General features: G+C 50.7%; 1 protein-coding gene across 2 annotated transcripts in view; it reads right to left on the bottom strand.

Moving 5' to 3' along the window:
- Positions 1-2473: 2473 nt before the first annotated feature.
- Positions 2474-19786, bottom strand: part of LOC119955731 (uncharacterized protein C9orf43 homolog) — a 59921-nt gene continuing 42608 nt past the window's right edge. For both annotated transcript variants that reach the window (XM_038782236.1, XM_038782235.1), the window contains exons 7-9: positions 19567-19700; positions 14908-15046; positions 2474-2632 (exon numbers count right to left, since the gene is read on the bottom strand). In XM_038782236.1, coding sequence (XP_038638164.1) covers positions 2489-2632; positions 14908-15046; positions 19567-19700 — 417 coding nt within the window. In that variant the 3' untranslated portion in view covers positions 2474-2488. The remainder of the gene's footprint in view (positions 2633-14907; positions 15047-19566; positions 19701-19786) is intronic.

Below are 19786 nucleotides of genomic sequence, written 5' to 3' on the forward strand. Positions count from 1 at the left end.
GTTTCGATTGGATTGTAATCAGTCTGAAATGTTGAGTCTGATTCTCTCTCCTCAAATGCTGCCTGAGTGTTTCCAGCATTTTGAGTTTAGAATTTCCACGCAAAACAAAAGGCGCCCACTTTCAGATTTCTGCTGACCTTCCTCCTAATTTCCATCCTTAAAAACTGGCAGATTTGATAACTAGAGTAATTCTGAATTCCACAACACTCCCACACTCCCTGCAGTTCCCAGAGGCATTGACGTCACCAGGATGAACCGGCCCCAGTGACTGGTCCAACATGCGGACCTAAACTATCACAGGGAGAGGTTTCCAGAGCTTTGCATCAAGTGGTGTGCAATTTAGCACCACAGGGTCACATCAACTGTAATTAAATGTATTCCCAGAGGTTTCATTGTCCCCACACGCCAGCCATTATCTGGCCATCACGTCTATCCTTGTGACATAAGATCTTCCTAACGCCAATTGGAAAGCAGAAAAAGACTCATTACCCGATTAGATAATGCTCGACTGTAAGCCTGCCTTTATTTCTCATTTTCAATATTTTTATAGCTGGTAAAGAGAAAAGTTCAAAGAAAATGACAGAAAAAAACCAATCTTTTAAAATATCCCGATGATTTCTTTCTCCAGCCGGGTCCTCGAGATTGACCTTCAATTCCTGGAGTCTAACGGCCGATCCTGAGAGGTTGGCGACCCTAAATCTCTGTGATTTCCCCTCCCATCATCTCTGGTATAACTGGGGAGACAATTGTGAGGACGGGATATCGGGAATTTTCAGATCAGGCAAACCCCATATCCAACGCCATAGCGAGTGATATATCAACATGGAAAACCAAAATTCCCCCCAAAAATACCATGAGCAAGAGCCTGGCATTCATCTCCTCTCAGCCAAATCCTATCCTCACACATTGGTGCCAAATAAGGACCTTCCAGCCGGGGTTGGCTGCTCCAGGAATCAGGAACGGGGAACAAATCCAATGCCCAGGAGCCTTGTGTGCAATGTGCAGTCCCTGTGGACCAGTGATCTGTTGTGGAACTCTGCTCAATACATTGCTGAACCTCCTCTGCATTAAACAATTCAAATATGCGTAAACATTTAAATGAGCAAAATTGTGACCTTTCTCCTCCACCTTCAACCCCTTTTTAAATACATTCCATGCAGGTATTGCCTCAATTCAAACTTTCTCCTCCCACACCAGGCCATCTATCTTTTGTTCTTAAAGTTACTGCAATCTCTCACAGCTCTAAAACATTCTCCCCGCCCTCTTCAGTTCTGATGAAGAGCCAAAAGACTCAAAACATTAACTCTGCTTTCTCTCCTTACAGACGCTGCCAGACCTGCTGTGTTTTTTCAGCAAATTGCCCCTTAATTGGTAAAAAAAAATTGAGTACTCAAAATTTATTTTTAAAAAGCATTTAGTAGAAAGCAACGGAAGTCATTGATCTTATCGTGTCTGTGTCGACTCTTTGAAATAACTATCCAATTGGTCCCGCTCTCCTCCTTTTCCCCATTGCCCTGGACATTTGTCCTTTTCAAGTATATATTAAACACTTGTTTGAATGTTGCTATTGAATCTGTTTCCATCACGGATTCCAGATTATAACAATTTATGGCATAAAATAAATTATCCTCATTTTCCCTCTGGTACCTTTTGCTAATTCCTTTATACCTGTGACCTCTGGTTACTTACGTATCTTACAGTGGAAGTAGTTGTTCTGCATCTACTCTGTCAAAGCCCTCATAATTTTGATGACCTCTATTAAATCTTTTCTTAACCTTCCCTGCTTTAACAGGAGAATCCCAGCTTTGATATCACAGAATTGTAGAATCCCAAGAGTGCAGAAGGCCATTCAGCCCATCGAGTCTGCACCAACCCTCTGAAAGAGCACCCTGCTTAGGCCCATTCCGGAGCTATATTTCCGTAACGCCATCTAACCTTCTTTGGACTGTGGGAGGAATACGGAGCAGCCGGAGGAATCCCACACAGACCTGGGTAGAAGGTGCAAACTGCACACAGAAAGTCACCCAAGGCCAGAATTGAACCTGGGTTCCTGATGCTGTGTGGCAGCAGTGCTAGCCACTGTGAACCGTGCCACCTGGTATTGTCTCCATATAACTGAAATCCCTCACCCGTGGTACCATTCCAATAATGTTCCTTGCACCCTCTCTAAGGCTTTACCACCTGTCTGAAAGTGAGATACCCACAATTCTCCAATGAGGCTTAGCCAATGATTTATGAAGGTTTAGCCCTCGTTGCATTACATGAAAAATAAATCAATGTGGAAAATAATTTGTAGAGATTTTGGAACCATTAATTTTTCTTCTATATTTCTCACCCACCACCCCCTTACAAAATCCCTCCTAGACTTTCATCAGAGAGAGGCAGGGAGGTGAAGTCAAAGACTGGGATGAGCCGCGCTTGTATTGGATGGCGGAGTAGGCTTGAAGGGCCATACAGTTTGCTCCTGCTCCTATTTCTTGCATTTTTGTCACACTTCCAAATAAATGAATAACTGGAAACAAGAATCTTGACCTGAGATTGTCTTGCGGGAGGAAGAAAATTTATCGCTGAAGTACTTATGACGCTCTAAAGTCCCCAGCTGAATGATGTTCATCTTCTTCCCCTTCAAATACTGAAAGAAAGGATGGAGAGAGTTGGCAACATAACAAGGGCTGAGGAGATTACCAAAACAAGGTAGCATTCTCAGACTGACCACTAGACAATCGTTCAGTTTCTTCTGCTGAAACTAAAACCCCTTCCGATTTTTCACCCTCACTCTCGTGGCACTGACTGTTGTAAGGGGTACCTCAGCATCTTCCATCTCCTTATCAGCAGGTCATTCGGTGTGAGGGTGGGGGTGAAAAGACAACAGAACCATTCCTATTCACACTGAATATAGTCCCCATCACTTTCACCACAATTTGTCCACTCCACACAATAGCCAGTATAAGATGGTAATCGGATTTCCACTGTCGAGTAATGATGTTCTTTTTGTGCAATGACATTTTCCCCCATTATTCCTATCACTACTCTGACCTGAAACTCTAGTTAAACTGCAGTCAATGCATTCGATTCAGAGCACTTGCGAACTGGTCAGTAAGTATGGCTGTTCCTGCAGTTATACACAGCAGTTATATCCTCAGCTGCCTACCTCAAAATGTCTGCCTGGCTCCTAGGCCATGTCAGAGGACAGTTATGGGTCAACCATATTGCTCTGGTTCTGGATGCAACAGCCTAGTGGTTAGATTAATCCAGTGATCACGAGGCCTGGACTAATGATTCAAACACAAGAATTCAAATCCATCATGGCCACTGGGAAATTTAAGTTCAGTTAATTAAATGAATGACAGCAACTTATCTGGAATAAAAAGCTAGCATCAATAATGGTAACTACCAGCTTGTCATATAAACCCGTCCGGTTCACTAACACCCTTTAGGGAAAGACATCTGGCATTCAGGGGCTGGTTTAGCTCACTGGGCTAAATCGCTGGCTTTTAAAGCAGGCCAGCAGCACGGTTCGATTCCCGTACCAGCTTCCCCGGACAGGCGCAGGAATGTGGCGACTAGGGGCTTTTCACAGTAACTTCATTGAAGCCTACTCCTGACAATAAGCAATTTCCATTTCATTTCATTCTTACCCAGCCTGGCCACATCTTCCTCCAGACCCACAGCAAGGTGGTCAACTCTGAAATGGCCTAGCAAGCCATCTTTATTAGTGTCACAAGTAGGCTTACATTAACACTGCAATGAAGTTATTGGAAAAATCCCCTAGTCGTCACATTCTGGCACCTGTTTGGGTACACTTTGTTGCATTCAAGAGAATGTTTCATCACCACCTTCCTGATAGTAATTAGGAGTGGCATATAAATGCTGCCTTTACAGCGACAGCCACATCTCATTAATGAATATGGAGTTGCTAGGATGTGGCTGTGAGATTCAGGAGGGGATGTCAGTGACATTCCAGCGAGCGCATAACCAATTGGAGGTCCAGGAGATGCTGTCAACAACACGTGGCTTCGAGGCCAACACTACTAGGGTGGTGACTGCAGTAGAAAGCCTGCAGCATGATGTCAGCATCGAGTGGTGGTGTCCAAGGCATGGCTCAGTCCATGACAACCATGGCTGAGGGCCTCGACATCATGTCCCAGTCGATGAGAGGCATGTCCCGGATCCAGGTCGACATTGTCAAGGCACTCTAGAACATGGCCCAGTCACTGAGGACCATCGCTGAGGGCTGACACCGTGGTGCAAACAATGGGGTGCTGCCAGGACTGGCACAGCCAGATGACGCAGAGGCCGCTGGAGCTTACTCCAGCAGCCCCTCCATCTGATGGAGACTCCCCAAGGCCCTAGGGGCGCCATCAAGGAAGAGGAAGTGCTGGATAATGCCTCACACTCTGAGACTGGCTCCGAATTTTTCCTCCTCGGAGCGCTGCAGTTTCTGAGCTGCTATTTAGCCCCCTTGCAATGCACAGCTTAGGTCAGCGAGAGTCAGGTATTTTAGATTAACTGGGTCTAATTGCAAGCTTCCCGAAATTTCATTATACTTCTGGTGCTCTCGAAGTGTTGTTTAAAAAAACACACACACACAAGGAAGGCAGATTTTGCCGCCGTAAATAGCATTGGAGGGAGTTTCTGGGCACTCCTTGCCGAGTTAACCTTGATTAAAAAAGATGTGGGTTGTATGCTGCCAAACTCTTTGCACTTATCACTAAGTGGCAATGAAGAAGCAGACAATTGGTGTCTGAGGTCCTGAATCTAAAAAGAGGTAGGTCAAGGTTCTTGGCTATTTGTTCTCTTTAATTTTTCTCTTATGAACCAATATCTGGTGTCAGGTTTTGCAAGTAAATTCTCACAAGTATTCACTGTTGAAAATTACTGCTGGAGAGGTAATATTGTACCTGGGCAGCTCCTGCTGCGATGTCAGGGGCCAAATTATATTTAAAAATTATACTTGTAAGGGCGCCGAAGTTCAGCTTGCCCGGGCGTGGTTCGCTGGGCTCCCCGAGCACCTAGCACACCTGTCCTCGCCCCCAAAAAACCTACTCATCCTCGTCCCAGTCATGTGGGCCCTATGCAGCACCTTGAACTGTATGAGGCTAAGTCTCGCACAGGAAGAGGAGGAATTCACTCTCTCCAGGGCATCCGCCCACGTCCCCTCCTCAATCTCCTCACCCAGCTCCTCTTCCCATTTACCCTTCAGTTCCTCCACCGAGGCCTCGTCTACCTCCTGCATTACCCGGTATATGTCCGAAATCCTCCCTCCTCCAACGCACACCCCCGAGAGCACCCTATCCCGCACCCCCCGTGGAGGCAGCAAGGGGAACCCCTCCACCTGCTGCCTGACAAACGCCCTCACCTGCATGTACCTAAACATGTTCCCGGGGGGAGCCCAAACTTCCCCTCTAACTCCCCCAAGCTCGCGAACCTCCCCTCCACAAACAGGTCCCTCAACCACCTAACCCCTGTCCTGTGCCAGCCCAGAAATCCGCCATCAATGCTCCCTGGGACAAACCGATGGTTCCCCCGTATCGGGGCCTCCATCGAGCCCCCCACTTCTCACCTGTGCCGTCTCCATTGCCCCCATATTTTGATGGTAGCCGCCACCACCGGGCTCGTGGTATACCTCGTTGGAGGGAGCGGCAACGGCGCCGTTACCAGCGCATCCAGGCTCGTGCCCACAAATGACGCCGCCTCCATTCTCTTCCAGGCTGCCCCTTCCTCGTCCATTACCCACTTACGCACCATCGCTGCGTTGGCAGCCCAATAGTACCCACTGAGGTTGGGCAACGCCAGCCCCCCCCCCCATCTCTGCCTCGTTCCAGGAACACTCTTCTCACCCTCGGAGTCCCATGCGCCCACACAAATCCCGTGATACTCCTGTTGACCCTCCTAAAAAAGGCCTTCGGGATAAGGATGGGGAGGCACTGGAACAGGAACAAAAACCTCGGGAGCACCGTCATCTTAATGGACTGCACCCTCCCCGCCAGTGACAGCGGTAACATATCCCACCTCTTAAACTCCTCCTCCATCTGCTCCACCAACCTTGTGAGGTTGAGCTTGTGCAGGGCCCCCCAGCTCCCAGCCACCTGGACCCCTAGGTACCTGAAGCTCTTCCCTGCCTGCTTCAATGGGAGCCTACCAATCCCCTCCTCTTGATCCCCCGGTTGCACCACAAACAACTCACTCTTGCCCAGGTTCAACTTATACCCCGAGAAACCCCCGAATTCACTAAGAATCCTCATCACCTCCGGCACCCCCCCCCCCCCCCCCCCCACCGGGTCCGCCACACACAGCAACAGGTCGTCTACATACAGCGACACTCGATGCTCCTCCCCACCCTGCACCAGGCCCCTCCAGTTCCCTGACTCCCTCAATGCCATGGCCAGGGGCTCAACCACCAACGTGAAGAGCAAGGGGGACAGGGGGCACCCCTGTCTCGTCCCCCGGTACAGCTGAAAGTACTCCGACCTCCTCCTATTTGTGGCTACACTCACCATCGGGGCCTCGTAGAGCAGTCTCACCCACCGGATAAACCCCTCCCCAAACCTCAACAACACCTCCCACAAATACTCCCACTCAACCCTATCAAAGGCCTTCTCCGCATCCAATGCCACCACTATCTCCGCCTCCCCTTCCATGGCCGGCATCATAATGACATTGAGGAGCCTTCGCACGTTCGTATTCAACTGCCTTCCCTTCACAAACCCCGTCTGGTCCTCATGAATGACCCCGGGCACGCAATCCTCCATTCTAGTGGCCAGGATCTTTGCCAGCAGTTTAGCGTTGGCGTTCAGCAGCGAAATCGGCCTATATGACCCGCACTGCAGAGGGTCCTTGTCCCACTTCAGGATCAAGGAAATCAGCGCCCGTGACATAGTTGGTGGCAAAGCCCCCCCCCCCCCCCCCCCCCCCCCCCCCCTTGCCTCGTTAAAGGTCCGGACCAACAGGGGGCCCAACAGGTCCAAATACCTTTTATAAAATTCCGCCGGAAACCCGTCCGGCCCCGGCGCCTTCCCCGACTGCATGCTCCCTATCCCTTTGACCCTTTGACCACCTCCTCCAGCTCGATCGGCGCCCCCAGTCCCTCCACCTGCTCCTCCTCCACCCTCGGGAATCGCAGCTTGTCCAAGAAGCGCCCCATTCCACCCCCCTCCACCGGGGGCTCCGACCGGTACAGCTTCCCATAGAAGTCTCTAAAGACCCCATTAACATCGATTCCCCTCTGCACCACCTTCCGAGCCTTATCCGTCACTCCCCCAATCTCCCTGGCCGCGTCCCGCTTTCAGAGCTGGTGTGCCAGCATCCTGCTCGCCTTCTCCCCGTATTCATACACCGCTCCCTGTGCTTTCCTCCACTGAGCTTCCACCTTTCTGGTAGTCAATAGGTCGAATCTGGCCTGAAGGCTACGCCTCTCCCCCAGCAATCGCTCCTGTGGAGCCTCCGCATATCTCCTATCCACCCGCACCATCTCCCCTATCAGTCTCTCCCTCTCCCTCTGCTTCCCCCTCTCCCTATGGGTTCGGATGGAGATCAATTCCCCCCTCATCACCGCCTTCAAAGCCTCCCAGACCGTCCCTACTCGAACCTCCCCGTTATCATTGGCCTCAAGGTACCTCTCGATACACCCCCGAACCCTCTCGGCCACCTCCTCATCTGCCAGCAGCCCCACCTCCAAGCGCCAGAGCGGACGTTGTCCCTCTCTTCCCCCAGCCCGAGGTCCACCCAGTGCGGGGCATGATCTGAAATGGCAATGGCGGAGTATTCCGCATCCTCCACCCTCGAAACCAACCCCCTACTCAGGATTTTAAAAATCAATCCTCGAGTGGGCCTTATGTACGTGGGAGAAAAACGAGTATTCCCTGGCCCTAGGCCTCGCAAAACTCCAGGGATCCACCCCCCCCATCTGGTCCATAAATCCCCTCAACACCTTAGCCACCGCCGGCCTCCTACCCGTCCGGGACTTAGAACATAGAACATAGAACATAGAACAGTACAGCACAGAACAGGCCCTTCGGCCCTCAATGTTGTGCCGAGCCATGATCACCCTACTCAAACCCACGTATCCACCCTATACCCGTAACCCAACAACCCCCCCCCCCCTAACCTTACTTTTATTAGGACACTACGGGCAATTTAGCATGGCCAATCCACCTAACCCGCACATCTTTGGACTGTGGGAGGAAACCGGAGCACCCGGAGGAAACCCACGCACACAGGGGGAGGACGTGCAGACTCCACACAGACAGTGACCCAGCCGGGAATCGAACCTGGGACCCTGGAGCTGTGAAGCATTTATGCTAACCACCATGCTACCCTGCTGCCCTTGGATCGATCCAATGGGGGATCCAGTACCGTGTTGAAGTCCCCCCCCATGATCAGGCCCCCCACCTCCAGGTCCGGAATGCGGCCCAACATACGCCGCATAAACTCCGCATCGTCCCAATTTGGAGATTATACATTCACCAACACCACCCGCTCCCCCTGCAGCTTGCCACTCACCATCACATATCTCCCGCCACTGTCAGCCACCACATTTAACGCCTCAAACGACACCTTCTTCCCCACCAGGATCGCCACCCCCCTACTCTTCTCATCCAGCCCCGAGTGAAATACTTGGCCCGCCCATCCCTTCCTCAGCCGAACCTGGTCCGCCACTCTCAGGTGTGTCTCCTGGAGCATGGCCACATCCGCCTTCAGCCCCTTCAGGTGCGCAAATACCCGGGCCTGTTTGACCGGCCCATTCAGCACCCTCACATTCCAGGTTATCAGCCGGATCAGAGGTCTCCCTGCCCCCCTCCCCTGCCGATTAGCCATACCCCATCCCTTGCCCACCCCCGGCCAGCATCCCCCGCTCTGCCAGTTTCCCACGGCGGCAACTTCCCCCCTCCAGCACCCCCTGCGTCCTCCAGCTCCTTCCTGACCGTTTAAGCAGCGACCCGGTACACCCCCCCCCCCCCCCCCCCTCCAGGCTAGGACCCCTCCTAGCCGCGCCCCTCCCTCCATAGCACTCCCGTGAGCCAGCTAACTTCTGCTGACCCCGGCGACTCCCGCCCTACCTCGACTCCTCCCCACGTGGGACTACCCCTCCTCCATCAGCGGGTCCTCTCCCCCCCCCCCCCCCCCCCCCCCCCCCCGCTCTTGCGCGGGAAAAGAAAGCAGCCAGCAACGACCCGCACTTCTCAGTCCCGGCCCCACCATCTCCCAGCGCGGGAAACCCGCAGAAAGCCCGCGCTTTCGCCCTGCCCGGCCCCGCTTCTTCCAGGGCTACTCCCATTGTCAGTCCCCCCCCCCCCCCCCCACCAGCTCCCCGAACTCCCCGTTTACCCCTCTGCCCGAACCCGTCCACCCGACCCCTGCAGAAAAACCCATATAGAAAAAACAGTACGACATCACCCCACCCACCCTAAGGCCAACCCACATCTTACATTAAACCAGGCAAATACAAATGCAGTATTATACAGCATCCCCCCTCTTAGACCCTTAGTTTGAGCACAATTTCTCGGCCTGCACAAAGGCCCACGCCTCCTCCGGGGACTCAAAATAATGGTGCCGATCCTTATCGGTGACCCACAGACGCGCCGTCTGCAACATGCCGAACTTCACACTCCGTCTATGGAGCACCGCCTTCGTCCGGTTAAACCTGGCCCTCCGCCTCGCCACCTCCGCACTCCAGTCCTGGAAGATCCGCACCTCCGTGTTCTCCCACTTGCTGCTCCGCTCCTTCTTGGCCCACTGGAGCACATACTCACGATCCACGAACCGATGGAACCGCACCAACACCGCCCGCGGCAGCTCGTTCGGCTTGGGCCTCCTAGCCAGAATTCTGTGGGCCCCCTCTAACTCTAATGGAAGGACCTAGCCCCCATCAGCGAGTTTAACATAGTCACCACATAGGCCGCTAGGTCCGACCCCTCCAGCCCCTCCGTGAGGCCCAGGATCCGCAAATTCTTCCTCCTCGACCGGTTGTCCAGCTCCTCGAACCACTCCTGCCATCTTTTATGGAGCGCCTCGTGCATCTCCAACTTCCCCGCCACGGCCACGACCTCATCCTCCCTTTCGGAGGCCTGCTGCTGCAGCTCCCAGATCGCAGCCCCCTGGGCTGTCTGGGTCTCTGTCAGCTCCCTGTTGGTTACCTTCAGCGACTCCAGCAGCTCCAACTTAAGCTCCTGGAAGCAGCGCAGCAGAGTCGCCTGCTGCTCCTGAGCCGACTGCCTCAGCTCCTCAAGGCCTCCGCCGGCCGCCATTTTGTCTTCCTTCCCCCGCTTTTTCAGGGGTGCTTTCTCCGGTTTTCTCCTTACCCCACTCCTGGTCCGGACCATAGGACTGTAGGGGTCGACTCCTGACCTCTTCCCACGTCGGGATTTGTCGCCACAGCTCCGTTGGGGTCCCTGAAAAGAGCCCCAAAGTCCGTTCTCAGCGGGAGCTGCCGAATGTGCGGCTTAGCTCCACATTGCCGCCACCGGAAGTCTCGTCCTGGGGAAAATTGATGTACAGAGAGATCTGGGAGTTCAGGTCCATTGTACCCTGAAGGTGGCAACGCAGGTCGATAGAGTGGTCAAGAAGGTATACAGCATGCTTGCCTTCATCGGACAGGGTATTGAGTACAGGAGTCGGCAGGTCATGTTACAGTTGTATAGGACTTTGGTTAGGCCACATTTGGAATACTGCGTGCAGTTCTGGTCGCCACATTACCAGAAGGATGTGGATGCTTTAGAGAGGGTGCAGAGGAGGTTCACCAGGATGTTGCCTGGTATGGAGGGGGCTAGCTATGAAGAAAAGTTGAGTAGATTAGGATTGTTTTCATTGGAAAGACGGAGGTTGAGGGGGGACACGATTGAGGTCTACAAAATTATGAGAGGTACGGACAGGGTGGATAGCAACAAGCTTTTTCCAAGAGTGGGGGTGTCAATTACAAGGGGTCACGATTTCAAGGTGAGAGGGGAAAAGTTTAAGGCAGATGTGCGTGGAAAGTTTTTTACGCAGAGGGTGGTGGGTGCCTGGAATGCTTTGCCAGCGGAGGTGGTAGAGGCGGGCACGCTAGCATCATTTAAGATGCATCTGGACAGATATATGAACGGGTGGGGAACAGAGAGTAGACCTTGGAAAATAGGCAACAGGTTTAGATAAAGGATCTGGATCGGCGCAGGCTGGATGGGCCGAAGGGCCTGCTCCTGTGCTGTAATTTTCTCTTTTCTTTGTATTAATGTGTTACTTGTTCCACGTGTCAGTGCCATTCTTCATCCAGGAGCCCTCCCACACGGCCCAATCTCACCAGAATTAAATCCTGACATCCACATATTCCACCGATGCTCAATAATGCATTGGTTGAATATTCTTTACTTCCAGTGTGTTTAAGCCGCGGTGACGCGCCAGTTACATGCAGCTCTCACCACACCCGCAACAAAAGCAACAGCAATCTGCAAAGCATTTCCTCAACTGAGTTAGCAGGTGGACCATTTGGACCAATGTCGCACACCAGGTCCCGCAGCGTCTTCTTGCCTCAAATTGGATTGGCTTCTGGACCCATACATCCCTCTGAGCCCAAGACCCAGGCACCTTAGAAAAATTTGTCCTTCTTTCCAGCTTCCAGGTATCTGCAGCCAGCAGCGGGAGCAAGCAGCAAATCTGCAACTGTGAAGTGCTCTCACAACCAACAAGGCCAATTCATTAATAGCAGTAGCCTTCAACTGTGAAGCTAGAGGCTGTTCACAGTCAAAGGGAGTTAAAGTGACCATCAGCACATAACCAAGAACAGGGCTTTGTCCTGGAAGATTTTGGGAGGATAGACAGACAGCAGCTGTAGTTACCCGTTATGGGTATCCACAATATTTAAAGATGGTTTGAAGGCCTCACAGGCAGTAAGGCCCGCACTCCACCCCCCACCCCGCAAGCCCAACCCCCCCCCCCCGAGGGATTCCCCACCTCTCCTGAGCACTGGGAGAGCAGCTCCAGTGCCCTTAAGCAGCATGCCCGAAAATGGAAACGGCTACTCACCTCCTCAGTTCCCTTCAGCAGCCATTGCGCCAGCTTCACGTTTTAAAAAAAGGAGTACTAAACAACGCCCGTGTGATTTCTCGCTGGGGAACTGGTTAATTCACAGGAGGCCGCTACATCGGGCAGCACGGTGGCATTATGGATAGCACAATGGCTTCACAGCTCCAGGGTCCCAGGTTCGATTCCGGCTTGGGTCACTGTCTGTGTGGAGTCTGCACATCCTCCCCGTGTGTGCGTGGGTTTCCTCCGGGTGCTCCGGTTTCCTCCCACAGTCCAAAGATGTGCAGGTTAGGTGGATTGGCCATGATAAATTGTCCTTAGTGTTGGGTGGGGTTACTGGGTTATTGGGATAGGGGGAGCGGTGTTGACCTTGGGTAGGGTGCTCTTTCCAAGAGCCGGTGCAGACTCGATGGGCCGAATGGCCTCCTTCTGCACTGCAAATTCTATAATTCTATGATTCTACATCAATCTCGCTAATGAGATTGAACTTAATACAGATTGGCGTTAATGATATATTCGCCACATTTGGGTGAGATCTGGAACTCGTCATCGGGTACGGTCCGGTTAGATAGCAAACTGATTCGCGCCCAGCGCAAATCTTGATTTTGGCCTTCCACGCTTGTTGGAACCAACAATTCTACGGACACGCGCTTGTAGGATTAGAATAGCGGTTTTAATATACTTACAACAGAGCCAGCCTGTTAGCCGTTGAACTTTCGGTGAACTGGCCGGCTGACCCTGTGGCACTGATCTTTATACAGCAGCTCCCGGGGGAGGAGTCCTGGGTGGAGCCAAGGGAGAAGCCCCGTACAACTCTCAAGCATTCCCAGAGCTACTACCCCTGGAGGTCAGATAGTGCAACTGCACTTACAATATAGACATATGTATAAAGAGGTTATAATCCGGTGTGAATCACATTCACTACATTCACCCCCTGTGAAAAAAATCGAGTCCAGCGGGGGTGGTGGCTCACAGAGTTAGTCTGTCCGGTGGATTAATTGTTCTTTTCGATCTGCGGAGCACCGGGGTTGCAGCCTCTTGCGGTGGCTGGGTGGGTGTTGAGAGCTGGGGTACGATGGCAGACTCCGGGGCGGGTCTCGTCCAAACTTTATACACCTCTGGCTCGACCGGAGACTGGGGGTGGGTTGGTTCTGGCGCGTGGAACCGGTGGGGTGAGCTTGCGGAATCGGGGGCGCGAGGGGGCGGCAGCATAGGGAACGGGGTAAGGGGTTCCTCAGCAGGGGTGGGGGGGGGCTGGATCCAGCGGGTGCCAGGTTCCGAAGGGATACTGTGTCCTGGCGACTGTCCGGGAACTCCACGAATGCGTACTGGGGGTTGGAATGGAGGAGGCGCACCTTTTCAACAAGAGGGTCAGTTTTGTACCCCCTGACATGCTTCCTCTCAAGCATTCCGAGAGCTACTCCCCCTGGAGGTCAGATAGTGCAACTGCACTTACAATATAGACATATGTATATATACAGGTTATAATCCGGTGTGAATCACATTCACCACACCGCTATTTAACAAACGCCCATATCCATGTCGGGCACATCACGGTGCTTAAATCGCACTCCAGGAATGGAGCACGGGTGAAATTATGCCTTAGCCTGATAGCAATGTGAGGAAAAATCTCGGTTTGACACAGTCTCTTTCATCCAATCTGCCTCCCCTCCCTTTCTCAGTCTGGCTAGAAATCAGGATGGGACGCTGAAGTGGCCCAGACTTGCACACAAAGTTTCCAGGGTGGCCATGTGTGTGGAATGACGGCAACATCAAACTCTACCTCACCACTGCCTCCCTCTACTCTGCTGCTGTTGCTAAGTGACCAAACTGCTCATCCATCATCCAGTACTGGATGAGCAGAAATGTTGTCTAATTAAATATTGGGGGGAATTAATCCACTGTTTTCAATCTGCTACTCCAAACTCTATTCCCTAACTACCAACTCTATCCCTCTCCTTGGCAACAATCTGAGATAAAGCCAGTCTGTGCATAACCCCGAGCTGAGCTTCCAACCTCTCATTTGTGCCATCACTAAGGCTGCCTATTTTTACCTCCGTAACATCGTCTGACTTCACCCCTGCCTCAGCTCACCTGTTGCTGAAACCCTGATTATTGGCTTTGTGATCTCGAGACTTCACTCTTCCAATGTACTCCTGGCTAGTCTTCCACATTCTATCCTCCATAAACTTGAGGTCATCCAAAATTCTGCTGTCCTTGTCTTCACTCGCACCAAGTCCCGTTCACCCCAGTGCTCGCTGAACGACACTGCCTCCGGGCCAAGCAATGTCTTGACTTGAAAACTCTCATTCTTGTTTCAAAATAGCTCCATAGTCTTGCCCCCCCCCCCCCCCCCTCCCCATCTCTGTAATCTCCTCCAGTCCCACACTCCTCCAAGATACTTGTACTTCTCTCATTCTGGTCTCTTGTGTATCGCTGATTTTTATTACTCCCCAAGTGGTGACCATGCTTCAGTTGCCCCAGCCCCAGCTCTGGAACTCTCTCCCTATGCCTCTCCAACTCCTTCAAGAAACTACTTAAAATCTCCCTCTTTGATTAAGGGTTTGGACATCTGACCTAATATCTCCTCAGGTGTCTCAGTGTCTATTTTGTTTTTTTAAACAATGCTCCTGTGTTGATGCTGACTAGGCCTCGAAGCCACCTTGGACACCACAGTATGGATAACCTTGCCCTTTGCATTGTGTTTTCTGTCCACTGTGGAGACGAAGGTGTTGATTAAACTCTTCCCTACATCCAAGACGAGTCTAGCAAGCTGATTACTGGGCCCGCGGAACTGTACATCCCCCAACAACCGCTACGCGTCCAGTCAATTTACACCCACACTGAAAGACGGTGACAACTGGACTTCAACCGCGCCAAGTCCAAGTTGTTGTGGAGTTCCCATCTTACCTTTCCATCCATTTTGAAGCGGGTGTTGGACAGATCTTCCTGCTGCTTCTCTGTGAGGCTGCGCAGGGCAAATTTCTTACTGGCAGGGGCAGGCACAAAGTAAGCTGAGATTGTTTTAGAATCCCGACCCTCACTGCAACTGAAGGGGGAAAAAGAATCAATGTGTGATGTTACAGTAAAATAGGGAAGTGATTTGCTTTTCTTCCATCTAGAGCCTTTGTTTAAATTAGACGTTGGGAAATTAAAAACCTCAATCAGCATTGGGATAGAAGTAAGTGAATTATTAAGAGTATTAACACTGTGCAGGTCTGGAGGCATTAATTAATATTAATAGTTCAAACAAGGTACTAACTAGATTGTAAAAGTGGGAATAGAGATCTTTCAGACCATGGAGAGCAGCAGTTCCTGGACCTTTGTTGGAACTCAGGACACCTCGCGTGTCTTGGGGGACCGTATGTATGGGATATGTCTCCAGCTGTTTGAGTTGGAGCTCAGGATTTTCGAGCTTGAGGGACAGCTGGAGTTCCTGTGAAGCATCTGGAGGGATGAAAGTTTCCTGAATCATGCGTTCCAGGAGGTGGCCACCCCATCAGCAGAGAGAGCTCAAGATGGAAGGCTATCTGAAAGCGGAGGAAGAGATAGGAGGTGCAGGATTCTTCCTGGTGAGCGCCACTCTCAAACAGGTACACAGCATTGGAGATGACATGGACGATGACACCTTGAAAGAGTGCCATGCAGGCCAGAGCACCAATAACCAAGGGACTGCACAGGAGGGAACAGCAAATGGTAAAAATCAAATTGTTATTGGAGATTCTATAGATTAGGGGATAAACAGGCGTTTTTATACCCGTCATCATCAGTCCCGTGGTGTGCTGTCCATCTGGCGCTAGGGTAAAGGACATCACGGAGAAAGCAAGGAATATTCTGCAAACTCCACAGTCACTCAAGGCCAAAATTGAACCCAGGTCCCTGGCGCAGTGAGACGGCAGTGCTAACAACTGTGCCACCCAATATGTTCTCAACTCAAAACAGGAAGGAGGCATTGCTTGATCTGGTGATGGGGAATGAGGTGGGTCAAGTGGACCTGGTGTTTGTGCTAAAACACTCAAGTAAGCGTGATTGTCATAACATAAGAAATAGGGGTGTTTTACTGCAATTGTGTCGAACGTTGGTGAGGCCACACCTGGAGTACTATTTTGGTGTCCTTATCTGAGGAAGTATGTTCTTGCTATAGAGGGAGCGTAGCAAAGGTTTACTAGGCTGACTCCTGGGATTGCAGGACTGTCATATGAGGAAAGACTAAGTCGGTTAGGATTATATTCATTGGAGTTTAGAAGAATGAGAGAGGATCTCATAGAAACCTATAAAATTCTAATAGGATTAGACAGGGTAGATGCAGAAAGAATATTCTCATTGGTGGGGTGTCCAGACTAAGGGTCATAGTTTGAGGATAAGGGGTAAATCTTTTAAGACTGAGGTGAGGAGCCATTTCTTCACCCAGAGAGTGGTGGGTGAATCTGTTGAATTCATTCGCACAGAAAGTAGTTGAGGCCAAAATGTGTGTGATTTCAAGAAGGAATTGGACAAAGCTCTTGGGGCTAAAGGGATCAAGGGACATGGGGAGAAAGTGGGATCAGAGTACTGAATTTGATGATCAGCCATGATCATAATAAATGGCGGAGCAGGCTTGAAGGGTCGAATGGCCCACACTTACTTCTATTTTCTATGCATGTTTCTACGTAGAAAGTTCAGATTAGTAATTAGCCCAGGGTCAAAGATGTCCAAGAGTGGCTCAAGGACGTTCTGGAGGGGGAGGGTGAACAGCCAGTGGCCGTGGTACACATTGGTATAAGCGACATAGGTAAAAGAAGGCTTGAAGTCCCAAAAGCAGAATATATGCAGTTAGGAAGTAAGTTCATAGAATTTACAGTGCAGGCGGCCATTTGGCCCATCGAGTCTGCACCGGCTCTTGGAAAGAGCACCCTACCCAAGCCCACACCTCCACCCTATCCCCATAACCCAGTAACCCCACCCAACACAAAGGGTAATTTTGGACACTAAGGGCAATTTAGCATGGCCAATCCACCTAACCTGCACATCTTTGGACTGTGGGAGGAAACCGGAGCACCCGGAGGAAACCCACGCATACACGGGGAGAATGTGCAGACTCCGCACAGACAGTGACCCAAGCCAGGAATCGAACCTGGGACCCTGGAGCTGTGAAGCAATTGTGCTAACCACAATGCTACCGTGCTGCCCCAAAGTTAAAAAGTAGGACCTCAAGAGGTAGTGATCTCAGGATTGTTACCAGTGCCACGTTCTAGTCAGAGCAAAAATAGCAGGATATATCAGATGAATATGTAGCGAGAGAGCAGGTTTCAGATTCATCAGGTGGCATCAATACAAACTGGTTGGGTAATGCCTGGGCAGAAGTAGGACTAATGTCCTTAGTTGGTGTATTTGCTAGAATGGTTGGGGAGAGTTTAAACTAAAGTGGCAGGGGCGTGGGAGCCCATGCAAGGAGTCAGAGGAGGGGGGGGGGGGGGGGGGGGGGGACACGAACAAGAACAAAACACAGAAAAGGGAATAAGAAATATGACAGGCAGAGAAATCAAGGGGCAGAATCAAAGAGGGCCACAGTGAAAAATAATGGGAACAGGACAAGAATGCTAAAAAAAACAAGCCTTAAGGCTGTGTTTAATGCGTAGCAATAAAATGGATGATTTGTGAAGGGGGTGGTAAGGGGCATAAGTTTAATACTCCAGAGTTTTTTCATAGAGTTAAAGGGCAGGAGTGTTAAATGCCTTGACAGCTTGCTTCTTCCTTTGTTCATCTTGACAGTTATTTTTGACAGCTTCAACGAGCTTCACAGTTCCAATATGTTTATGCACTTTCTGCGCACATTCATGCCTAATTTTAGGAGTCCATTTTACCTCTCAAAGAACACTGGACTTCTCCCAAAGAATACTGACGTCCCCCAATAGTGGCCTGGGACCATATCCAAAGAGACACCTTTTTCTCCAAAAGGCTATTCAAACAAATCCACAAAGTTCAAACCTCTTCCTACCAGATCTAATCTGCACACCTCAAGTTTCTGACAGCTCTCACACCAAAATTACATACGAGTGGAGGCAGCTGCTGATTTCCATGGGCAGCTGCTTCCGCGAAATGCACGTGTGTCAATCCTGACCTGGGCCCATTCCCACCCCTGTGAAAATGGTCGGTGCTGTGCTTGGGGGCAGGATTTCTGGAATTGCGGCTCCTTCTGCCACTATTCCAAAAATCCAGGCCTATGCCGCCAAATCGGTCCTTGGTCGCGACGCCCTGCTGTCGCGGGGCCTGTTCAGCTGCAAGGTCACTGCAGTGGTTAAAGGCACAAGAGATCCACAGTATTCACAAATATAGCCAACAGCAGGAGAGTGGGACAGACACTATGTAAGGATCAGGTCATGAGTCTCTGGGTGCTGACAAGCAGCCACTTCATCCAGTAGGTCCCACCTTGCAACTTATTGTCTTACTGTGTTAAGTTCTGATCATGACCGTCAGTTAAAGCATTTCTCATCAATGGTGAAATTAATTCAATTAATTTCATGACTGGTGTGATTCACCACTGACATTATGCACATTCCCTCTCAATGGTAATGGTTCTCTAAAACTGGGTAACAAAGAACAATACAGCACAGGAACAGGCCCTTCGGCCCTCCAAGCCTGAATCGGTCATGATACCAACCTTGGCCAAAATCCTCACCACGTCCTTGTGCCATATCCCTCTATACCCATCCTATCCACATATTTGTCAAAATGCCTTTTGAATGCCATTAATATATATCTGCTTCCGCAACCTCCCCTGACAACGCATTCTAGGCACTCACTACCCTCTGCATAAAAAAACCTGCCTTGCGCATCTCCTCTAAATTTTGCCCCACGGACCTTAAACCTATGTCCCCTCCACCCTGGAAAGTGTACCTGCCCATCCACTCTATCCATGCCCCTCATAATCTTGTAGACGTCTATCAGGTCACGCCTCAACTTCCATCTTTCTGATGAAAGCAGTCCGAATCTATTCAGCCTCTCCGCATAGCTAACGCCCTCCAGACCAGGCAACGTCTTGGTAAACCTCCTCTGCACTCTCTCCAAAGCTGCCACATCCTTCTGGTAGTGTGCTGACCAGAATTGTTCACAATATTCCAAGTGCGGCCTTACCAAGGTTCGGTACAACAGTGGCATGACTTGCCAGTTTTTATACTCTATGTTCAGTCCAATGAAGGCAAGCATTCTGTATGCTTTCCTGACTATCTTGTCCACTTGTGTTACAACTTTCAAAGATCTGTGGACCTGCACGCCAGATCTCTCTGACTTTCTATATTCCTAAGAGCGTTGCTATTTACGGTATATTTCTCTTCTATGTTAGCCCTACCAAAATGCATTACTTCACACTTGTCTGGATTAAACTCCATTTGCCATTTCTCTGCCCAAGTCTCCAACCTATCTATGTCCTGCTGTATCCTCTGACAATCCTCAATACTACCTGCCACTCCACCAACCTTGGTGTCATCCGCGAACGTCCTAATCAGACCAGCTACATTTTCCTCCTAATTGTTTATGTATACTACAAACAACAGAGGCCCCAGCACAGATCCCCGTGGAATACCACATTACCTCTGGTTTAGTTCAGCCAGCTCTTGCGCTTTCCCCTTCATTGTGTCCTTCAACCCCTTGAGGATCTGCTGTTGTCTAGCAAGGAAGGTGTATGGCTGCCCGCCAGTTGGCACACTGTCACTTGCTTTCTTTTTCTGAGGAGAAAAATTATGGTTTTAACCTTCAACACTCACCATGGAAATCATCCAGATAAATTCTGGGGGCCATGTCCCATAAATTG

Source organism: Scyliorhinus canicula, chromosome 21 (genome assembly GCF_902713615.1).
Source record: "Scyliorhinus canicula chromosome 21, sScyCan1.1, whole genome shotgun sequence".
Classification (NCBI taxonomy): domain Eukaryota; kingdom Metazoa; phylum Chordata; class Chondrichthyes; order Carcharhiniformes; family Scyliorhinidae; genus Scyliorhinus; species Scyliorhinus canicula.